The sequence below is a fragment of the Malaclemys terrapin genome, chromosome 18 (genome assembly GCF_027887155.1).
Source record: "Malaclemys terrapin pileata isolate rMalTer1 chromosome 18, rMalTer1.hap1, whole genome shotgun sequence".
In the NCBI taxonomy this organism is placed as follows: Eukaryota; Metazoa; Chordata; order Testudines; family Emydidae; genus Malaclemys; species Malaclemys terrapin.
Window position 1 is genome coordinate 1,235,069 of NC_071522.1, and position 22,438 is coordinate 1,257,506.

Genomic DNA, 22,438 nt, shown 5'->3' on the forward strand with positions numbered 1-22,438 from the left:
CCTGGACTGAGGGATGCAGTGTCTGTCAGAGCTCAGAATTGCCTGCCTTTAGTTTCATTTTACACAGCACATGCCCCTCACAGGGTCTCTCTGAAATGCCCATAGTTCCAGAAAATACATCACGAGGGAGGCACGTCCCACAGCCAGTCTGGGCTCAGTGTCACACTACAGCAGAAAAGCTCTCTAAACAGACTCGAGGTGCCACGGGATTTGTCCTAACCTGCACGCTCAGGCAGCGGAACCTGGGCTGCAAAGCAGAGTCTAGCTTTGTGATTACAAACCATTTCCCTCTGCTCGCTGCCCTGAAATGAGACCTAGGTCTCGCCCTCTCTCCTGAGTAGACAGTGAGGAACTGCTTACATCACAGACAGGCCTGACAGAAGCCCCCAAAGAGTTCACCTAATAAGACTGCCCAACAGGGACCTTTGCTGCACAGCCCCACTCCAGCTAGAGGGGAGGCCTGGAGAGTCTGACCCAACGGCAGGCACTCGGCACACACTGGAAACCTCGTCCTTCCCTTCACAAAGTCCTGCTCCATGCTCTGCTCCTGAAGCCAAAGTCGAGATTTCAGAAACCTGAACTGCAAATGGAAATTCCCTGCAGCATGCTGATTACTGCATCTCCTGCTGGCACTGGTGGCAAGGGGGAAAGTCACATGACTTTCTGGACACGTTACACTATGCAGTCTTGCATCAGAGGGTGGAGGTCAGAAGCCATGAGAATAATTCCAATTACGGTAAATAAATCCCCAGATATGTGACAATCTGCCTTTTAAACAGGAAACCGAGGGGAATAAGCAAAGGAAAACTTCGGTCTAAATACTGCTGCCACCAGCCCCAAGAGCTCAGGAGAGGCTTCCTCAGAAAGCATGTTAGGACCATGTAGCTTCCCTGAGCTTTACTGATGTGTCTTGTGGCTGAGCCCTACAGATTTCCCTCCCAGCGTCCTGTCAAACCCCAGCCTCACAGCTACCTGAGGGAGCAATCCCTAACTCTCTGCCAGCGCTTCCAGCCACGTCTGCCTCCCTCAGGAGTCCAGCATCAGCTACAGCTCAGCGTGCCACGGTTTCATAGACGTTTCCTTCTCGCCAGCCTGAGCTGCAGCACTCTGCTATTTCAGAGCCAGGCTTCTCCTGAGCAGAAGGGGCCAGGCGCACGGCCTACAGAAGCGACAGGGGGGGTGGGTGCTGTGGGTGCATATTTTCTCCTCAAGTGAACAGCACAGACACTAAGCAGATGTGTACAAAGGCCAAGGCACTGCTCAGATTGTAAATTCACTGGGGCAGGGACCGTCTTCCTGTACCGTGCTTAGCACAGTATGGTCCTGGGTCCATGGCTGGGGCTGCGACTGTCCTCAATATTAGGCTGAGGATAAAACCTAACCCGACGTGCAATCCCCAGGTGCGATACTCTTCCCAGCCCAGTCCGCACAGCTGTAGGTAGGGTGAGCAGTCCAAAACAGTCCAATAGGCCCCCTTTCTCCTTTGGGCTAGGTCACAAGTCTGAGACGTTCCTGCCCCAGGCTCTGGGTTTGCAGCTCCTGGTCCAAGCACAGGGAGAAGAGGGGTCAAAGGAAGAGGGGAGGGGGAAATTTAATGACTCTCTTCCCCAAAGCAGAGCTCTCGGAGTGTCATTTCAGACCCCCCCACACACACACACACATACTAAGGACAGTAACACCCAGTCAGCCTTAAAGGAAACAGCACTGAGCTACTCTAGAGGCATGTAAACCCTACCATGTTGGGAGACCCAGTTATAACAGGGGCATCCCAGCTATGGGTAAAACACGCAGTAGAGATGTGTCCAAGCTTGGCTTCCAGACTGTGCAGAGAGCCCAGTCCTCACCAAGCCTGGCCGAATCTCTGCTCTGATTCTCCTCTGGCTCCAGGTGCTCTACTATGGAAAACGCAGAGAACAGGCCAGCTGAGCTTTACTACAGAGAGGGGGAATTAGGAGAAAGGGCTGAGCTCCACTTCCCAACCAGGGCGATCACACCGCTGCTTCTGCTAACTGGAGTCTGAGGTTTCATTAAGCCTCGTTTTAAACCTAATTTTAAAACTCCACCAAACCAAGGCTGCTGTCCACAGCAGTGTTTTATTTTTAAACTAGCTCGAATGCACCGGACCCTTTTGGGCTCAGCTCCCAGCACCTTCTTTGTGCTCCAATACGCATGATGTGGTTAGACCCTCACGAAAAGCCATTGAGATGCGGCTGCAGTAGATGAGCAGTAAGTGTTTCCGGCTGAGCCTTTTTTCCGATGCTGCAGTTAGCTCGTCAAGCAAAGCCTGATCCCGTGCGGGAAACCAAGCGAGTGCTGAAGAGACACTCGGAGACGGGCCCGGGGCTGCCGCCAAGGGTAGACACTGCTCGCCCTTCCAACATCTCAAGGGCTATTTTAAGGGTTCACAGGTCTAGCTCGCAAGTCCGAGTATTTGCGGTCACTAAAGCGAAGCCCACAATGCGCTCAGCACAGAGCCGCACACAGGAGCAGGATGGCAGGGGAGCTGTCTGTTTGGTAACAGACTAAGTACATAATGAATTCAGTTGAGAATTACATGAGTGATGCCTCCTTCTCCAGCTGTGCACAGATGCTGAACGAGGGGGAGGGTCTCTCACATACCTGGGGGCACAGATACTTTGCACTACCATACAGATTCCTTTATCAGATGATGTCTTTCAGTGGACCTGGCAGGAACTGGTGCAGAGAAGGTCTATGCACCGGACAGTTCTGCTAAGCACTAGCTTGCTCCTTTCCACATGTGCACAGCAGTGGCTAGAGGGTGTGTAATGATGGTTCGCCATGCTGCTCCACAGGCCCCCAGAGCACAGTTCCATGGCGTATAGGGGTGGGACTCTCCCCAGCCTGCAGCCCAACCCCGTGCAGCACTGCCACATCAGTTCTGTTGCCCTCCAGGCCCTATTTTTCCAGTGGGGGGAGGAGGGGAAGGAGTCTGACCTGTCTTCCTGTTCATGAGCCCAAAGCACTAACCCAGCCAGCAGTACCCAGCCCTGACTCTGCACGCCATTCCCCACACATGGGGCAACCCCCTCCCTTTCAGCCTGAGTTCCTCACAAACTCGAAAGAACAAATGCAACAGGACTGTGAGTGCCAGAAGGCATCCAGGTGCTGCAGCCTGATGCCTCACACCCATAGCCAGGGAAATTTGCTGGGATTTCCGGGAAGTGTCTCTAGGGTGCCCTCTGCTGAGCCCCCAGGTTGGTGTGCATTTGTGTGGAATGTAGACCCATCGGGGAGAGGGGAAGTTATTCCGGGGGTGGCCTATGAATAACATCCAGTGATTTATAGGAAGTATAATCCAATAATACAGTAAAATAAAACAGTGTGTCTGAGATGGGTTTGATTCCAGGAATTATAAAACAAATTATTAAAGAGAGAGAGAGAAAGAAAAAAGCCCCCGAGAGGCCAGATTGGAGTAAATTGGGCACAGATGGGCTGGGAGGGGGTTTCTCTCCCCACCGATATGCCCCTGCTGCAAGCACGGCTTCAATTAGCCCTTTCAGAAACCAGAGTTTTATTTCCCCAAATTACAGAATTAAAAAAAATTAAAATTCTTGGAGTGTCTGTGGTTTGGATAAAGGGATCCAAACTTCCTTGCGAGTCACATGTGCAGATGGCTACCAAACTACTAAACATGGCCACCCCAAAAAGGTCCCTGCCCTTCCCTGGGAGCCCAGGATGGCCTCAAAGGTATCAGCAGCCACTGACAGCTCACACTAGACAGAGGCAGAACTGCACAAGCTGCAGCCTCGGATCCTGCGTCCAGTTCTCTTCTTCCCATTCCAGTCCAGGGTCTGCCACTGCACTACATGGCTCTGATCTGAGACAGCAGCTAGACCCTTCCTAACCCCGCTTCCACATGGGCGGCTGAGGGGCTGGCTCACTGGTGAATGGGTGCTCCATCAGGAGAAAAGACCCTGAGTGGGATTCTTGGCTCCACCTGGAGTCAAGTGAGATTCTGTCAATGAAAGCAGGGACAGGTAGCCTGACCCCAGGTCTGCTGCACCTTTGCTAGCACCAGTCCAGCTCCCTCAGTATGAACAGCGATGGGAGCCCTAATGGGGAGGAGCCACACAGTCTAACCTTATTGAGAGCAGGTCTAATTGATACACAGCGGCAGCAGCTGGGAGGGAAGTTTTGAAAAGATTTTCGAGTACGGACAGGGGTCTTGGAGGCCTGGAAATCAATAGGAGCAAAGGGAAGGCTCATGAGCCAACTAACACAATGGGCAGCAGGTCCATTCACAGCAGGAGCCCCAGGGCAGTGCAGGGAGCCTACGAATGAGTTCCCTCTCGGCCCTAGAGACAGCATAACTCCTGCTCTGAGCAGAGACCAGACAAAGACCACACCTGCAGGCATGTGTGCAGGACAGCACTGCCGTGCTCTCCCCGTGACGCACTGCCCAGCAGTGCAGAGGCTGGTGGGGAAGGCCGCTGAATGGAATCACTCGTGATTTGCCACTCCCTTCAGTGACTGTGCTGATGATAATTAAGGAAAGGTTTTAAGGCCTTTCAGCCTCCTCCATACACACAGATGCTGATCACCACAACACCCCCTCTTGCCGCTGTCCGTGCAAGTGCAACACACAGAAGGTGACTCATATGCTGGGAAATGGAAACATGCATCTTCCCACCAGCCATCACTGCAGTAAGCTCCCCTCAGCCCTCTGCCCACAGCAGCCCACACACCAGGGCATGGAGCCAACGCCTCAGCTATGCACTGGGCACTTGGCAACAATGCAGCAAATGCTCTTGCATACATTTAAAACTCCAGGCCCTTTGCTGTGCCTCAGCATCCAGCTCTTTGTACCTCTCAGTACCATGAAATCGGCTCCAAACTCACATGGGACTTTGCCAGCATTCGACATATGCACACCCCGGAAATGTCAGGGATGTTCGGGCTGGCAACAAGCTCACTTTGACAATAGTATTTCTACCCCCGGAACGCGATCAGCAGTGTCCTAGACTCTCAAACACGAGAGCCGAGCACAAGACCCCCGACAAACCCTCTAACATTGTCAGGTGGGAACTGCAGCATCCTCCAATTCACAGGCATCTCCTGAACACAGTCACTGGTTCCAGGCACTCACTACTGAACCCCCAGCAGGAAAGGGGTTGCTCTCTCCAGAGACCGGAGGCTGGGTGCAGCAGGCACCTACTCACTTAGGAGATAGGGACCCTTAAGAACATTTGGGCTTATTTCACATAGCGAGAGAAGAGACAGCCTCAGCTCCCTCCCCCTTGCCTGCATCCCCTTGGAACTGGGCTCCGAGTGCAGGACTGGGAGTCAAGACACCTGCAAGCTCTGCCTGTGGCTTGCAGCATGAGCTTGGCCAGGACCCTTTCCTACTCCGTGCCCGTCCCTGCCACTGTAGCACAGGGATAAGGACAATGACCTGCCTCCCAGGGGGCTGAGAGGAGGCATTTGCTCATGTTTGTAAAGTGCTTTGCAGCCGGGAAAGAGAACACTCCATCTGGTTAGCTGGCATCTAGCAGAGCGGCTCATGAGCCCAACCTAGGCAACCACACTTGTGACTCAGGAAGATGCCTGGGAAGCAGGCTGGGGTGCAGCTATTTCTCCAGCACACACTTCACCCAGTCAGCTCATCTCGTCCCCCGTCACTTCGTCTGGCACTACAAGGAGCCTACTGCTCGCAGAGGAAAAGCTGAAATCACGCGCTTTTGGGGGCAGGGATTGTGTCTCATTGTGTCTGTAAGAACCCAGCACTCTGGCCACAACTGCAGTGGGAGAGGCCTTGCCCCCTTCCGAATCTAAACATCCAGCAGCTGGTGCTCTTCCTGCCCTGGGAGTGCACGTCCAACCCCACTGTCATTCCGTACGGCTGCAAACAAACCGGCAACTGGCACCTCAGCCGCACTCGGAGTTCTCTGCAGTGCGCTTGAGGAAAGGCACTCAGCCCCGGAGCTCAGAGAACACTGGGTCTGGGAACAGCCACTTGGTCAACAGACTCAAGGCTATAAAGGGAGAGGAGCCAACACACCCAGCCCAAGAGGGAATGGAGAGATGCAATCACACCCCATCTGGACACACCTGCTGTGTTCCCCAGCTGGCTCTGTCTGGGGCGAGCCTCCTTTCCTGGCCCTTCAGTTACCGCCTCCAGCAGCTACCTACAGGCAGCCACTGGACTGGGCATGCTCCCCCAGAGCTGTCCCTTGAAGGCCACGATGATGCCTCCGGAGAGCAGCTGTCTTCAGGCCTGCCTCTAAGCGCCAGTGCAAGGCTCCGAGCGGGGCCAGAGACAGATGCTGGGAAAGCATGTCAGGAAATCATTCAGTTCTTAGGGACAGGCTCTAAGTGAGGTGTAACGGATTGCGCATCCTCCTCCTCCACAACACTCTTCTGCCTGACTCCAGGAAGACACCCCCAAGCTTTTCCCCACTCAGAACAGAGCAGCACTTTCTGGGAAGAGGCCCTGAGATCCTGGCCTCAGGGCCCTTTCTACTGCCTTCCACACAGCAGGCAGGCAAAGACAGCTCTGCCTCTCTGAAGGCTGCTCGTTCAGTATCCCTCCCCTGCTCTTCTCCAGCCACATGGATTTAATCACTCGCCACACAGAACAGGGCACAACTCCCCAGCCTCCCTCCTTGACAACACGTGGTACCTTTGGGCTGGGAGTTGTACACCGCAAACATGTTGATAGCCATGAGCTGCAGCATGCGGGTGCTTCCGATGGGAGGAGGGCTGTGCTTCAGCAGCACCTGGAACTCCCTCAGCACCTCCTCTGTCACTGACGGGAACGTCTCCATCCTGCAGGCAGAAAGAGAACAACAGGAATGCTTGCGCCAAGGCCTCGGGCACAGTGAGGAGGGGACAGAGGGAGACCCTCACAGCTCTTGCCTGTCTGGGATAGCCACCCCACCCATCAGCTGCAGGGGAGCAGCAGCCCATGGAGTGCTGGAGCTGGCAGACAGAATGGAGAAGTCAGCCTGACCCACACCCATGGAGTCGGGGGCAACTGACTTTGTAAACATCATCTGTTTAAGAGAGCCACTTCCTGCTGAGGAAAGTGCTCCCCGTGTGTGGGCTCTGTCACGCTGGCCCCAGCATATGGCGGGCAAGTGAGGACCCTCCACATTACCCAGCACCGGAACACTGGCATTGTCTCTCATCTGTGAGAGCCCCAACTTGGCCCCGGGAGAGGGATGTGGGGTCCCCTGCAGATTAAGAATCAGTCTCATTTAGATGCTGGTAGTCACTGTATGAAAACCAGTGTCAAAACCACAGCTGTTTCCTGAAACACACACAGCTACTATCACTCATCAAGAAGGACCAGCCACCAGATGCAATGCCACAGCTTTGAGCAAGGCATCTTTTCAACACCAAAGGCCTTAGCAGTTACAGGCACCTTCATCCAAGGAAACCCAACACATTGATGCTGCTCTTCATTTAGTATCACTCTTTATATAGCCCCCAAAGGGTGCTAGCTATTCTACAGCCCTGAGTAAGACAGATCCCTGCCTCCAAAGGGTTCACAAACTAATGGCAGACAGATTCTCCCAGGCTGTGCTCAGTCCAGCCGTGCTGCCTCTTCTCAGCTTCTTCAGGGGGTGTCTACTAGAGGGGATTTTCATAGATTCCAAGGCCACTGTGACCACTGAGTCTGAGCTCCTGTATAACACAGGCCATAGAACTTCCCCACACTAACTCCTTGATTTAAAGCTTGCCAGTGATGGAGAACCCACCACAACCCTTGGTCAATTGCTCCAGTGCTTAATTACTCTCACCTTTAAAAATTTACACTTTATTTCCAGACTCAATTTCTCTACTTTCAGCTGCCAGCTATTGGATCGCGTTAGACCAGCAGGTCTCAACCCACAGGCTGCATGTGGCCCAATTAGCACACAGCTGTGGCCAAGCTGTGTGCTAAAATTCAAATTTTGCCACTCTGGTCTGGCAGGGAGCAGGGCTGGCTGAGGGGGAGACAGCCTATTGCAGACTGCATCTGTGCTCCTGCCAGCAGAGGGCTGGTGAGTGCCGTAGGGCAGGAGGCAGGAGAGTAGGTCTGTGGCTGGGGGGAGGAGAGGCTCTGGGAACTAAGGGGTTTGCCCCAGATTTTAGGTGGGGCTCTGCTCCTGGCCCCCCTTCTCGGGTCCTGTCTGCCGGCCCCGCCGGGGGCTCCACTCCTGGCCCGGTGCTGGGTTTTGCCCGGCCCCGCGCCATGGGGTCTGGAGCCCGACTTTTGCCCTGCGCTGCGAGATCCAGGTCTGGGTCCCTGCTTCTGCCCAGCCCCACGCCACGGGGTACGGGTCTGGGTCCCAGTCCCTGCTCCTGCCTGGCCCTGCACCATGGAGTTCAGGTCTGGGTCCCTGCTTCTGCCCAGCCCCACGCCACGGGGTCCTCTTCGGCCCTGTGCAGCAGGATTTGGGTCCGGCTGCCTGGACTGCACCCAGGGCTCCACACCTGGCCCTGCTCTGGGCAGGGGCACTGGTCATAGGCCATTGTGGGTGGTTTTAGGGTGGAGGGGGGCTGAGGTTCTCAGCCTGAGCCCCACTTAACACATTGTGGGCTGCATTAACAGGTTGAGAACCACTGGGTTAGATCTTTCTCTGCTAGACTGAAGAGCCCGTTAGTAAATATTTGTTCCTGTTGTAGGTACTTACAGACTGTAATCAAATCACCCCTTAACCTTCTTTTTGCTGAACAAAACAGACTGAGCTCCTTGAGTCTAACACTACAAGGCAGGTTTTCTAATCCTTTTAATCAGTCTCATGGCTCTTCTCTGATCCCTCTCCAATTTATCAGCAACCTTCTTGAACTTTGGGCACCAAAACTGGACACAGTATTCCACCAGCGCCAAACACAGAGGTAAAATAACCTCTCTGCTCCTTGCGATTCCCGTTTGTGCTTCCAAAAGCATCACATTAGTCCTTTTGGCCAAAACGTCACATGGGGAGCTCATGTTCAGCTGATTATCCACCATGACTCCAAAATCTTTTTCAGTCACTGCTTCCCAGAGTCCCCCTTCCTGTAAGTATGGCCTACATTCTTTGGTCCTAGATGTGTACTTTTACATTTAGCCATATTGAAATGCATATTGTTTGCCTGTGCCTAGTTTACCAAGCAATCCAGATCTTTCTGTAACAGTGACCTGTCCTCTTCATTGTTCATCACTCCCACAATTTTTGTGTCATCTGCAAACTTTATCAGTGATGATTTTATCTTTTCATCCTGCTCACTGATAAAAATGTTAAATAGCGTAGGGCCAAGAACAGATCCCTGAGGGACTCCAATAGAAACACACCTGCTCAGTGATGATGATTCCCTATTTACAATTACATTTTCAGACCTGTCAGTTAGCCAGCTTTTAATCCATTTAATATGGGCCAATTATTTATATTTCTAGTGGTTTTAATCAAAATGTCATGCGGTACCAAGCCAAACCCCAGACAGTAGTTTAAGTATATTACATCAACACTATTACCTTTATCAACCAAACTTGTAATCTCATAAAAAAAAGTTATCAAGTTAGTTTGACCTATTTTCCATAAACCCATGTTCATTTTGTTAATTACATTACCTTCCTTTAATTATTTATTAACTGAGTCCTGTATCAACTGCTCCATTATCGTCTCTGGGATCAGTGTCGGGCTGACAGGTCTATAATGACATGGTCCATCCTGTTGACCCTTTTTAAATATTGGTACAACATTAGCTTCCTTCTAGTCTCCTGGCACTTCTCCAGTGCTCCAGGACTTATTGAGAATCAACATGAATGGTCCAGGGAGCTCCTCAGCCAGCTCTTTTAAAGCTCTTGGATGCACATTATCTGAACCTGCTGATTTAAAAATGTCCAACTTCACTAGTGTCTGTTAACATCCTCCAGAGATACTAGTGGACTGGAAAGAGTGTTACTCCCACCCTTACTGCTGAACTTCCCCAGCAAACCCACAACTGTTCTAGCAAGTGGTTCTAGCGATAAGCCAATGCCAGGGCAGTGTGCCGGGATGACCGCCAGCTCCAGTCAGCAGTGCCCTTCCAGAGATGCACAGGAAAGCTGAAATCCATCCTGGGAAAAGCAGGGGCAACCTCAGCGTCAGAGTAGTTGAGTGCAGGGGCCTCCAGGACATGCCCAGTTGTCACACTCAGCAAATGTATAGTGATTTCCTTTATCCTCCCCCACACAGATTCAGACCTTGCAATGTGAGAAGGCTCCAGGCTGGATGAATGGGATGCTTCTGGTAACCCACAAGGACAATGTTTTTGGGCTTCCGCAACATCCTTTCAGGCTGGTTGGATCATCACTTGGGCCCTATCAAATTTATGGTCCATTTTGGTCAATTGCATGGTCATAGGATTTTTAAAATTGTAAATTTCATGATTTTAGCTATTTGAATCTGAAATTTCAGTGTTGTATTATAGGGGTCCTGACCCAAAAAGGAGTTTTGTGTGTGTGTGTGTGGCGGGGGGGTCACAAGGTTATTGTAGGGGGGTTGCAGTACTGCTAGCCTTACTTCTGTGCTGCTTCTGGCAGGGTGCTGCCTTCAGAGCTGGGCGCCGGCCAACAGCCGCCACTCTCTGGCCACCCAGCTCTGAAGCTGGCAATACTATGATGCCCTTAAAATAACCTTGCAACCCTCCACAATTCCCTTTTGGGTCAGGACCCCCAATTTCATGGGCACCACATTACAAGAAAGATGTGGAGAAATTGGAGAGGGTCCAGAGAAGAGCAACAAGAATGATTAAAGGTCTAGAGAACATGACCTATGAAGGAAGGCTGAAAGAATTGGGTTTGTTTAGTTTGGAAAAGAGAAGACTGAGAGGGGACATGATAGCAGTTTTCAGGTATCTAAAAGGGTGTCATAAGGAGGTGGGAGAAAACTTGTACATCTTAGCCTCTAAGAATAGAACAAGAAGCAATGGGCTTAAACTGCAGCAAGGGAGGTTTAAGTTGGACATTAGCAAAAAGTTCCTAACTGTCAGGGTAGTTAAACACTGGAATAAATTGCCTAGGGAGGTTGTGGAAATATTTAAGAGTAGGTTAGATAAATGTCTATCAGGGATGGTCTAGACCAGGGGTCCCCAACATGGTGCCCGCTGGGGCGTCTAAGTGCCCCCGTGTACTGGCCGGCGGACAAGCATCTGCCAAAATGCTGCCGAGAAGCAGCAGCATCCAGATGCGTCACTGCCGAAATGCCGCCAGTTTTCGGCGGTATTTCTGCAGCGACGTCTCTGGATGACGGTGCTTCTTGGCGGCATTTCGGCGGCGATGCCTATTGACGTTGCCGCTTGTTGGCAGCATTTCGGTGGATGCTTGTCCACCGCCACGGTCCTCCATGGCTCGTCGTCTGGCGCCCGCCAGACAAAAAAGGTTTGGGACCCTGGTCTAGACAGTATTTGGTCCTGCTATGAGGGTAGGGGACTGGACTCGATGACCTCTCGAGGTCCCTTCCAGTCCTAGAATCTATGAATCTATGAATTTGAGAAACGCTGGTCCCCCCCCGAAATCTGTATAGTATAGTGTAAAACAGGGGTTGGCAACCTTTCAGAAGTGGTGTGCCGAGTCTTCATTTATTCACTCTAATTTAAGGTTTTGCGTGCCACTAATAAATTTTAACGTTTTTAGAAGGTCTTTCTTAAGTCTATAATATACAACTAAACTACTGTTGTATGTAAAGTAAATAAGGTTTTTAAAATGTTTAAGAAGCTTCATTTAAAATTAAATTAAAATGCAGAGCCCCCCGAACCGGTGGCCAGGACCCGGGCAGTGTGAGTGCCACTGAAAATCAGCTCGTGTGCCACCTTTGGCACGCGTGCCATAGGTTGCCTACCCCTGGTGTAAAAGCACACAAAAGACCAGATTTCATGGTGGGAGACCAGATTTTATAGTCCGTGATGCGTTTTTCATAGCCGTGAATTTGGTAGGGCTCTAATCATCACAGATCCAACAACATCCTCTGAGTGCAATCTGCTCTACTTTTAAAGGCTGTGCTTCACGGTGCCTTTTAAAACCCAGCGTCAGGACATCCCATACCCTCCGCACTGTGTGCGAAAACAGCACAAAGCCATCCGCTGCATCAAATACTGGCTGCTACAACAGCCCTGCAGAATGGGGCTGGCCCCGTTCAGCAGTCAAGCTGCTCCCCCAGGAAGAGGCAGCATTCCTGGTGTTTGGGAGCTAGGATCGTTTCTAAAGGCCTCCGGATTTCGATAGAGACTCATGTACCGTGTACAACTCACCACAGAGCCAACATCCTGTGAGTGCAAACAAGGCCCAGATCTCAGCACGGCAAAAGGCCCCTTTGCAGGATGGATTTCTCCCCCATTTGTTCCTTTCTTACAAAAGGAAATGAACGTTATTGTCATGTTTGGACTCTGGAAGGCTCGAAGGAGTGACGGCTTCATCAACCCAGGCAGCTGTGCTTTGATACTCTAGCACATCTGGTAGCGTGTGTGGTAAGCCCACTGAGCTCAGAGCCCAGCAGGTTAGCAGTGAAGTGGAAGTCTTCACTGAACTGCCTGCCTTTGGTTTTAGCAGTGAGACATTCTAATTAATGCCACAAAACACGGCCATGCCATCCACAGTTTAATGATCTAAGCACAAACAGTATGTCTGATCTATTTTTCCCCATTCACCTATTTTAAGCACAGAAGCTGTTTAGCACCACCAGCTGATTTCCCTTCCTGGGGCTTGATATTACTTTCAAGTTTCTTTAATAAGAACAGCAGGGAGAGAGTCTGTCATTAAACATACTTGGATTTTTTTTAAATGGCTGTCCTGGGAAGTGACCTCCTAAAATGCTGCATCTTAATTTCATGAAAGTCTCAGGAGACAAATCTGCAAGCGATCACCACAACATCCCCATTAATCCATCCTGCTGGCAAGCGTTCAAACCATAACTCAGCCATGAGCACGGCCTCAGCAGAGCTCAGGACAGGCAGGTCCTTGGACACAATGCCCTCAGGCAGAGAAACACGATTCAGTTACTAAAAGTTCCATCTGCCCTTTTTTCTCCATCCACGAGGACATCCAGTTCTTTGACTCCTCACTCCAGGCCAACATGCTGCCCACATTCAGATAAACAGTGCCTCATGACACAGACTGCGATTCACATTGTTAGCCATGAGCCGCTCAAAAGACTCACTCTCCACTGAATTAGCCAGAGTGGCTCCTACTTTGCATTGAGATGGGAAGATCCTGAAATCAAACTGAAAGACAACAGAAACTGCAGGTACCTGTGGCTTCAGAGGCATAGTTTGATCAGCCAGCTTGGAACGTAAGCTCCTTGGGGTAGGAACTGCAGCTCTACACCAAGCCAAGCTCTCTGCTAGTGTTCTCCACTACTATTAATGAACACATCCTCCAGCCCATAACACTGGGGAGGGCTTTCCAGGGAAGGGCTGATAGACAGGCCCTGGCTAGAGCAAGAAACTACATTGCCTGAGTCAAAAGAATTTGCTATACCAGAAAGGACAATGAGCCAGTCAGGCCAGTGCGGGGGTCTCTCAGGTGGCCTGTAACAAGTCTCAGTCTGGTAACTGGTAACAAACGGCTCTATCAGAGACGGCAGGAGCCGATATTGAACCCTGGTTACAATATCAACCTCTAGGCCACTGGGGGCAAGAGAAGAGATGGAACACGCTGCTGAGCAGGCAGCTCCCATCTGAAGGCACATTACACAGAGAGCAACTCAGGGTGTTTGGGTTGAGAAATAGGTCCCACCACAACACCAGACACTTAGCACCACAGGCACCTGACAGTAACAGGCCCAGCTCAGATGACTCACAGAGACACTCGTGCTCCCTGGGTCAGATGCGAATCCCCCAGGCTGGGATCTCAGCCCAGGCCTGAGCAGACTCGCCGTAGTTCAAGGAGGGCCATTGAATTATTTGACTCCCCATTATGCCAGACATGCTAAGAGCACTTTTTATAAATGAGTTCCCACTGCCAGGGTAGCGCTTAACCAACAGCCTCCAGGAAAAAGGAGCCGAAGTGACTAAGGGATAGCGCTTGTCGCACCATTTCTGGACAGCAGGTGTGCAGTCACAGGAATGCAAATTCCTCAAGAAAAAACCACCTGAGCAGTCAGTGAGCCCTGGAGAAGCCAGGAGAGCAGCCTCTCTGCTGGGTGAATCTGGGAACAGTCATACAGAGGAGAGGACTGGGAGATCTGGGAAATGCAAAGCAGCTCCTGGGAGTTCCAGAGCCCACAGGGCTGGGCCAGGCCTATACGCCGTCCCAGGATCTGATAGGACACAGCCTCGAGGTGGGTGAGAGAGAAAAAGCCCAAACAATAACCAGCACAGGACTGGAGGGCGGCTAAGGAGAAGAAGAACCAGGAGACTAGGCCTGCAAGAATTCACACCCTGTGCCCTCGGTTACAAACACAGCCTAGTTGCTAACAATATTAAATTCCAAAAAGACTTGTAATGTAGGAAAATAAAATAAACATCCTGCACACTTACCCAATCCTGGTAAACAGCTTCCCATGGGCATGGAGAAAACTGAGGATGAACCTTTTGTTCAGCTGCATGGGAAAAAAAGAGGAGAAAACAATTAAACTCTCCCCGATTTCCTGTGAATTAACAGAGTCCCTGGTGAGAGAATAACCTGGCCTGGATGTGGGGGGTGGGCACTGCAGATGGGAACCAAATGGACGTGCCCAGACTCTCACAAACACGATGCACATAGGCACAGGACAAGTGCCAAACAGCTGGAGCGTGAAGCCAGGGGGAGCAGGCTGGATGGACGCACAGCACCCTCTGCTGGCTACTGTGCCCATCTGCAGCAATCACAACAATCAACTTCTACTGGACAATATGCATCATTAGCCAGAAACAAAGCACCAGCAATGGTGCAGGTGATTTTACTGCATTGGGTGTTTATTTATCCTGCACTCAGCTCAATGCTGGGAATCCTTGCGACACCAGAAGCAGTAACTGCTACATAGCTGCTTTTGGTGCACTGCTCAAAACATCGCTACCACTTACCTGAATAAAGCCCTCACATCCGCTAGCCCCATCTGAAATAAGGGCCCCGCTGGTTTCTCTCTTCCCAAATAAGGACAATTTTGCTATGTCCAGGCATGAAAGATCTTTACCAGCGAGTCAGGGCAAACAAAGAAGAGGCTAGAGCAAGATAAATACAGTAAAAGCTGTGTTATCCAGCACTTTACCAACTGGAAAGCTCTAGAAACCAGCATTTCTGATAGGGTTGCCAGGTATCCAGATCCAGGCGGTGCTCACCTCGGGCGGCTCCCTGCAAGTGACGACAGTCCCTGCTGCTCCTAGCCAGCACCCCCCATCCTCCCAACATGCTGGATAACAAAGCTTTTACTGTAACATGTTTACAGGCCTCTGAGTCTGAGAGACCTCGGAGGGTATTTCTGGGAGGAGCCTGGGATGTAGAGGAGACAGATGCCCTCCCTGGGCACTCCTCCTTCCATCCATCACCTGTTAGACAGGGAGCTACGTTTCTATGTCACTGTGGAATTGTTTCAGAGGCAGCTCATGAGTTTACGAGTACAGACAATGAACTGATGGAATATACAGGGATGTACTTGGTAGCCTTCACCTATGTCAGCATCCATACCTTAGGAAGAGAGGGTCACAGCCAGCCAGGCTGTAAAACACTGGGAGAAAAACTTTGGGGTGGGCTAAACTCTACAGGGCTTAAACGTAACCTGTTAGCTAAGTCTAGGCTCTAGAATGCATGTTATGATTTTTTTATAGGTAACCATTTATTTCCATCATTCTACTGGCTTCTTCTTGAATCTCAATTCTTTGTTAAATAAACTTATGCTTGTTTTCACTATAAACATATCTAAGTGCTGTGCGTTAAGCGGAGCAGTGATTCTGAGGTGAAACTGGTAAACTGACGTGTATTATTCCTTTGAGGGTAGCAGATCTGTGAATTCGGAAAGTGTCCGATGGATTTGGGCTGTCCACTCCCGGGAGCTGCCCTGAGGGAGAGTGGGTGGAGCGTGCCTGCACCAAGACAGAGGCGCCTGCGTAAGCTGAGAGGCAGTGCTTGTGTTGTCAGGGCTCCGCAGCAGGCACAGGCAAGGCCGGTGGTAGCGAGATGCCTCACAAGCCTGGGTGTCTGCAGGAAGTGTCACAGGTAATTTCATCCTGCTGCTCTAAATTCTCTCTGCAAGTTCGTTTGGATATTGAACTTTTTCACTTCTCCTAAACTCTTTTGGACATTCTGTGCATGGTTAAGCAGTTATTGTGCTTCACCCGAGAAGCAGCTGCATTACAGTGCAGGAAAAACGGAACCCTATATGTCTTACCCTTCTTATTCACAGTGATGTTGTGAGGCTCATTTGCAAAGTCCTCAGATCCCGGGATGAAAGGGACTATTGAAGGACACAGCACTATTACGGCATGAGACAAAGAAATCAATCCAAAATACCCACCCCCTGGAGAACTGTCTGGAGAAGAGACACTGGCCAGGAAACCAGTAACAACCTGGATCCATTTGCAGGAGATGGCAGCTCTAACACATTCCTAGCTCTTCTACAGCACTTTCCACCTTTCAATCTCAAAGTGCTGTACAAAGGAGGGCAGTCTCATTGTCCCTATTTTACGATGGGGGAAACTGAGGCACAGGGAGTGAAGCAACTTGTTCAAGGTCGCCCAGCAGGCCAACGGCAGAGCTAGGAATTAAACTCAGGTCTCCTGAGTCCCAGTCAAGTGCCTTATCCCCTAGGCTGTAAAGACTCCACTGCTAGCAGGGAACTGAATTTCTCAGAGTCCTGGCAGTGCTGAAGAACCTGTACAAATGTGGAATGAGAGGGCGGCTCAGGAGGGTCCCAGTTTGCTGGGTATTTACCGGGCATGATGGTCCCAGATCCGACACTAATTACCTCTCCTCTTGTTTGCTTTATTCTCCAGCCTACACCCATTATTTTGAAATAATGGGTGTAGGCTGGAGAATAAAGCAAATAATGTGCAGTGGGGCTGCTCAATTAGGTATAATTAGGCTTGACCTGATTTCCCCCAGGACCCATGTAGGAGAGCAATGCCCTGCTGCAGCGTCGCTCCTGGGCCATGTGTGAGCTTAAACATAAAATCTGCTCGTAAAAAGCCCTAGACCAATTAAACTGGCCCCTGCAGCCAGGGGCTCTCACTCACTCACTAGCTAGCTATTTTGCTGTGGCCCTGAAGCACCCCTTGCGTTGAAACTTGACTTCACTTGCCACCATTTTATGAACTCTGCAGATGAAACCCGGGGACTCGAGGAACACTTGGCCAGCCGGTTAAAGAGCAACTGGCAGGGCAGAGCAAGAAGCAATGTCCAGTGAGGGCCCTAATACATTGTACCTGCCCAGTTTAAATATGACATAAGCACAGGCAGCCTCTCCATTGCCTCTCTGAGGGGAAGCAAAACCACTCTGGGGTGCCAAGACCAGAAAAGAGCATTTAAGCCAAGAGAATGTGATAGGCAGGAGAAAGCTTGTAGGAGTGTTACCGCTGGTGGGTACTCCAGCTTCCTGGGTTGAGCCTCCCAGCCCCTACCATGTGCCCTAGTTAAGGAAAGCCCATCACTGGAGTGAGTCTCACTGCCCAGCGGGTGGATGAACCCAGAGCACAAATGGGTGGCTGGGACCCTGTCCTGCAAGCTTTCTTCGACTGCTGGAGCATGGGAGAGGAATTCGCCACCTCCAGGATCCTTGAGGGGGGGAATAAGGACCAGAGTGACTGAGCTCCCTCCATCAACCTGCCCTTCCCCCCGCACGAGCCCACACGTGCCCGATGTTCTCACGGCAGCTCTACCAGAGCGTGTTTGCAGGCTGCATGTGTGTGACGAGAAGGGGGTGGGGAATATAGGTGGGGTAGGACAGAAACTCTTTTCCTCCAGCCCCACTCCCAGCCCACAGCCCTAAAGAATTCTCAGCCTGCAGCCACTGCACCCATTTACTGGCAGTGGGGGAGTGGCAAAACTCCCCACCATGAGTGGAAAATGACACATGCACACCATGGGGAAGCGTGTACCAGATTCTTCCCACACAGAATGAACCAGTCTTTTCGGAGGCAGGGGAGGGGGTAAACAGTATCCCAGCTCCACTCCCTTCAGCAGGGAGCACCAAGCTGCAGTCCAGTGCACTGCTGCCCACTCCCAAAGGGCTGGATGGCTGCAGACAGAATCCATGTGCTAAGTGGGAGCCATGTGGACATGGTGAATGTTTCGAGGAAGTGGAAGCCAGAACGCACACAGAACACCTCTGGGAAAAGAGCATGTTTCACGCTAACCAGCATCTGCAGCACCAGCCATCTGGCAGGCCTGGGCAGAGAAGAGCCTACGCGCCCTGTGCGGTAGCTGCACACATGGGCAGCCCCTCTCTCACTTGTTTCAACCCAACTTCTACCCCACAGCCTCAGCTTCTGATGAGCTAATCGCTTGACAAGGAGATGAAAGTTACAGAGTTCAACCTAAGGCCACTGGCTGCTTTGACTGGGCTCCTCTCTGAATGACTCTTTCCCTCGTGACTCACCTGCCAGTCAGTCCCTGGGAGCCCTCCTGCTCATCCAGTCAAAAGTTGCTTCTCACAGCAATAGGGAACAGTGACTTCCACTGAGCAGCACAGGGCTCTGGGGCTGGGGAAAGAGGAAGCCACATCACCTGCTGCACTCATGTGGGGGAGGGGAACACTTCCCCAAACCCAGGGTAATGAGCTTCTTACCCTGAGGCAATGAACGCAACCCAGGGACCTGGGCAGAGGGCGAGGGCAGTTAGCAGGGCTGGGAAGGGACTCTCTTCCTTGCAACTTCCTCAACCCTTCCACCAGCCTCCAGTGCTGAAGGGCAGAGTGCCACAAGAGGCTTCTGCAAGGTGCTCTGGGGAGAGAAGGGCCGTGAGGACACACACTTTATATGGCATGTGCCATACACCTCCAGATCAAAGGGAAGAACAATTTCCCTGAACATACAGCTTATTGCACTCTGCAGTGGGCTCCATCCATGGCTGAGCGGACAGGTACACTGTACCAGCCAAACGGAGTTCCTAGCAGCCCCCAGCCAGGTCATGGGGAAGTGGCACTGGGTTTGCAGCACTCTCTGGGGAAGATGTAAGGAATGGCCTTCAGAGTAAGAATATAAGAATGACCACACTGAGTCAGACCAATGGTCCACCTAGACCAGTATCTTGTCTCCAACAGTGCTCGGTGCTAGATGCTTCAGAGGGAATGAACAGAACATGGCAATTTATCAAGTGATTCATCCCATCGTCCAGCCTCAGTTTCTGGCAGTCAGAGGTTTAGGGACACCCAGAGCATGGGTTGTGTCTCTGCCCAGCCTGGCTAATAGCCACTGATGGACCATCCTCCATTAACTTACCTAGTTCTTTTCTGAACCCAATTTTACTTTTGCCCTTCACAACATCCCCTGACAATGAGTTCCACAGACTGCCTGTGTATAGTGTGACGAAATACTTCCTTGTGTTTTAAACCTGCTGCCTATTCATTTCATTGGGTGACCCCTAGTTCGTGTGTTACGTGGAGGAGTAAATAACACTTCCTAATTCACTTTCTCCAAACCAGTCATGATTTTATAGACCTCTGTCATATTCCCTCGCCCCCGTTAGTCATCCCTTTTCCAAGCTGAACAGTCCCAGTCTTTTTAATCTCTCCTCATATGGAAGCTGTTCCACCCCCTAGTCATTTTTGTTGCCCTTCTCTGTACCTTTGCCAATTGTAATATATCTTTTTTGAGATGGGGCGACCACATCTGCACGCAGTATTCAAGATGTGGGCGTACCATGGATTTATATAGTGGCATTGTGATATTTTCTGTCTTATTATCTATCCCTTTCTTAATAGTTCCTAACATTCTCTTAGCTTTTCTGACTGCCGCTGCACATTGAGCAGATGTTTTCAGAGAACTATCCACAGTGACTCCAAGATCTCTTTCTTGAGTGGTAACAGCTAATTTAGACCCCATCATTTGGTATGTATGGTTAGGATAATGTTTTCCAATGTGCATTAGTTTGCATTTATCAACATTAAATTTCATCTGCCATTTTGTTGCCTAGTTTTGTGAGGTCCTTTTGTAACTCTTTGCAGTCAGCTTTGGACTTAACTAGCTTGAGTAATTTTGTAGTCTGCAATCTTCACCGCCTCACTGTTTATACCCTTTTTTTCCAGCTCATTTATGAATATGTTGAACAGCAAAGGTCCCCATGCAGATCCTTGGGGGATCCTAGTATTTCCCTCTCTCCACTGTGAAAACTAGTTTATTTCTACCCTTTGTTTCCCATCTTTTAACCAGTTACTGATCCATGACAGGACCTACCCTCTTATCCCATGACTGTTTACTTTGCTTAAGACTTTGGTGAGTCAAAGGCTTTCTGAAAGTCCAAGTACACTATATCCACTGGATCACCCTTGTCTACATGTTTGTTGACACCCTGAAAGAATTCTAATAGAGTAGTGAGGTATGATTTTCCTTTACAAAAGCATGCTGATTCTTCCCCCAACCAATCGTATTCATATATGTGCCTGATAATTCTGTTCTTTACTACAGTTTCAACCAATTTGCCTGGTATTGAACTTAGGCTAACTGGCCTATAATTGCCAGGATCACCTCTGGAGCCTTTTAAAAAAAATCAGTGTTACATTAGTTATTGTCCAGTCATCTGGTGCAGAGGCTGATTTAAGTGATATATTACATACCACAGTTAGAAATTCTGCAATTTCATATCTGAGTTCCTTCAGAACTCTTGGGTGATACCATATGGCCCTGGTGACATCTGACTGTTTAACTGATCAATTTGTTCCAAAACTTCCTCTACTGACACCTCAATCTTGGACAGTTCCTCAGATTTGTCACCTAAAAAGAATGGCTCAGGTGTAGGAATCTCCCTCACAACCTCTACAGTGAGGACCAATGCAAAGAATTCATTTAGTTTCTATGCAATGGCCTTGTCTTCCTTTAGCATCTTGACAGTCCAATGGCCCCACTGACTGTTTGGCAGACTTCCTGCTTCTGATGTACCTAACAAATATTTATTATTAGTTTTTGTGACTTTTGCTAGTTGCTCTTCAATTTCTTTTTTGGCCTGTCTAATTATACTTTTACACTTGCCTTACCAGAGTTTATGTTCCTTTCTATTTGCCTCAGTAATATCTGACTTCCAATTTTTAAAAGATGACTTTTTGTTTCTAACCGTCTCTTTTACTCCGTTGTTTAGCCACGGTGGTATTTTTTTGACCTATTACTGACCTTTTTTTTTAATTTGGGGTATACATATAGTTTGAGCCTCTATTATGGTACTTTTAAAGAGTTTCCATGCAGCTTGCAGGCATTTCACTCTTGTGATTGTTACTTTTAATTTCCATTTAACTAGCCTCCTTATTTTTGTGTAGCTCCCCTTTCTGAAGTTAAACGCTTCAGTGGTGGGTTTCTTTGGTATTTTCCCCCTACAAGGATGTTAAATTTAATTACTTTATGGTCGCTATTGGTGAGTGGTTCAGCTATAGTTACCTCTTGGACCAGATCCTGTGCCCCACTTAGGACTAAATCAAGAATTGCCTCTGCTCATGTGGGTTCCAGGGCTAGCTGCTCCAAGAAGCAGTCCTTAATGGTGCCTAGAAATGTTACCTCTGCATCCTATCCTGAGATGACATGTTCCCAGTCAATATGGGGATAATTGAAATCCCCTATTATTCCTGGGTTTTCTGTTTTTTGTAGCCTCTCTAATCTCCATGAGCGTTTCACAATCACTATCACTATCCTGGCCAGGTGGTCAGTAGTATATTCCTACTGCTATACTCTTTATTATTCAAGCATGGAATTTCTATCCATTGAGATTCTATGATCCTGTTTACATTTTAGATTTTTGCTATGCAGTCAAACCTCAGAGTTACGAACACCTTGGGAATGGTGATTGTTCGTAACTCTGAATAAAACGTTATGTAAACTTCCAAAAGTTTACAATTGAACATTGACTTAATACAGCTTTGAAACTTTACTATGCAGAAGAAAAATACTGCTTTTAACCATCTTAATTTAAATTAAACAAGCACAGAAACAGTTTCCTTCCCTTGTCTAATCTTTTTTTTAAAATACTTTCCATTTATTTTTTTTAGTAGTTTACATTTAACACAGTACTGTACTTTGTATTTGCTTTTTTTTTTTTTGGTCTCTGCTCCTGACTGATTGCGTACTTCTGGTTCCAAATGAGGTGTGTGGTTGATCCGTCAGTTCGTAACTCTGGTGTTCGTAACTCTGAGGTTCTACTGTATTTCACTCTCTGCTTTATTTCACATGTAATGCCACTCCCCCCGAATCCCTCAGTGTGACCTACTCTGTCATTCCTATATATTTTGTACCCTGGGATTATCATATCCTACTGATTATCATCATTCCACCAAGTAATGCCCATTATAACAATGTCCTCATTTAATACTAGGCACTCAAGTTCTCCCATCTTAGAATTTAAGCTTCTTGCAGTTGTGTACAA

The 22,438-nt window shown here is 49.6% G+C and overlaps 1 protein-coding gene across 3 annotated transcripts in view; it reads right to left on the bottom strand.

The window, feature by feature from the left end:
• The window catches only part of SMG6 (SMG6 nonsense mediated mRNA decay factor), a 154,097-nt gene that overhangs the window by 100,679 nt on the left and 30,980 nt on the right, over positions 1-22,438 (bottom strand). For all 3 annotated transcript variants that reach the window (XM_054008185.1, XM_054008184.1, XM_054008183.1), the window contains exons 9-10: positions 14,443-14,504; positions 6,641-6,786 (exon numbers count right to left, since the gene is read on the bottom strand). In XM_054008185.1, coding sequence (XP_053864160.1) covers positions 6,641-6,786; positions 14,443-14,504 — 208 coding nt within the window. The remainder of the gene's footprint in view (positions 1-6,640; positions 6,787-14,442; positions 14,505-22,438) is intronic.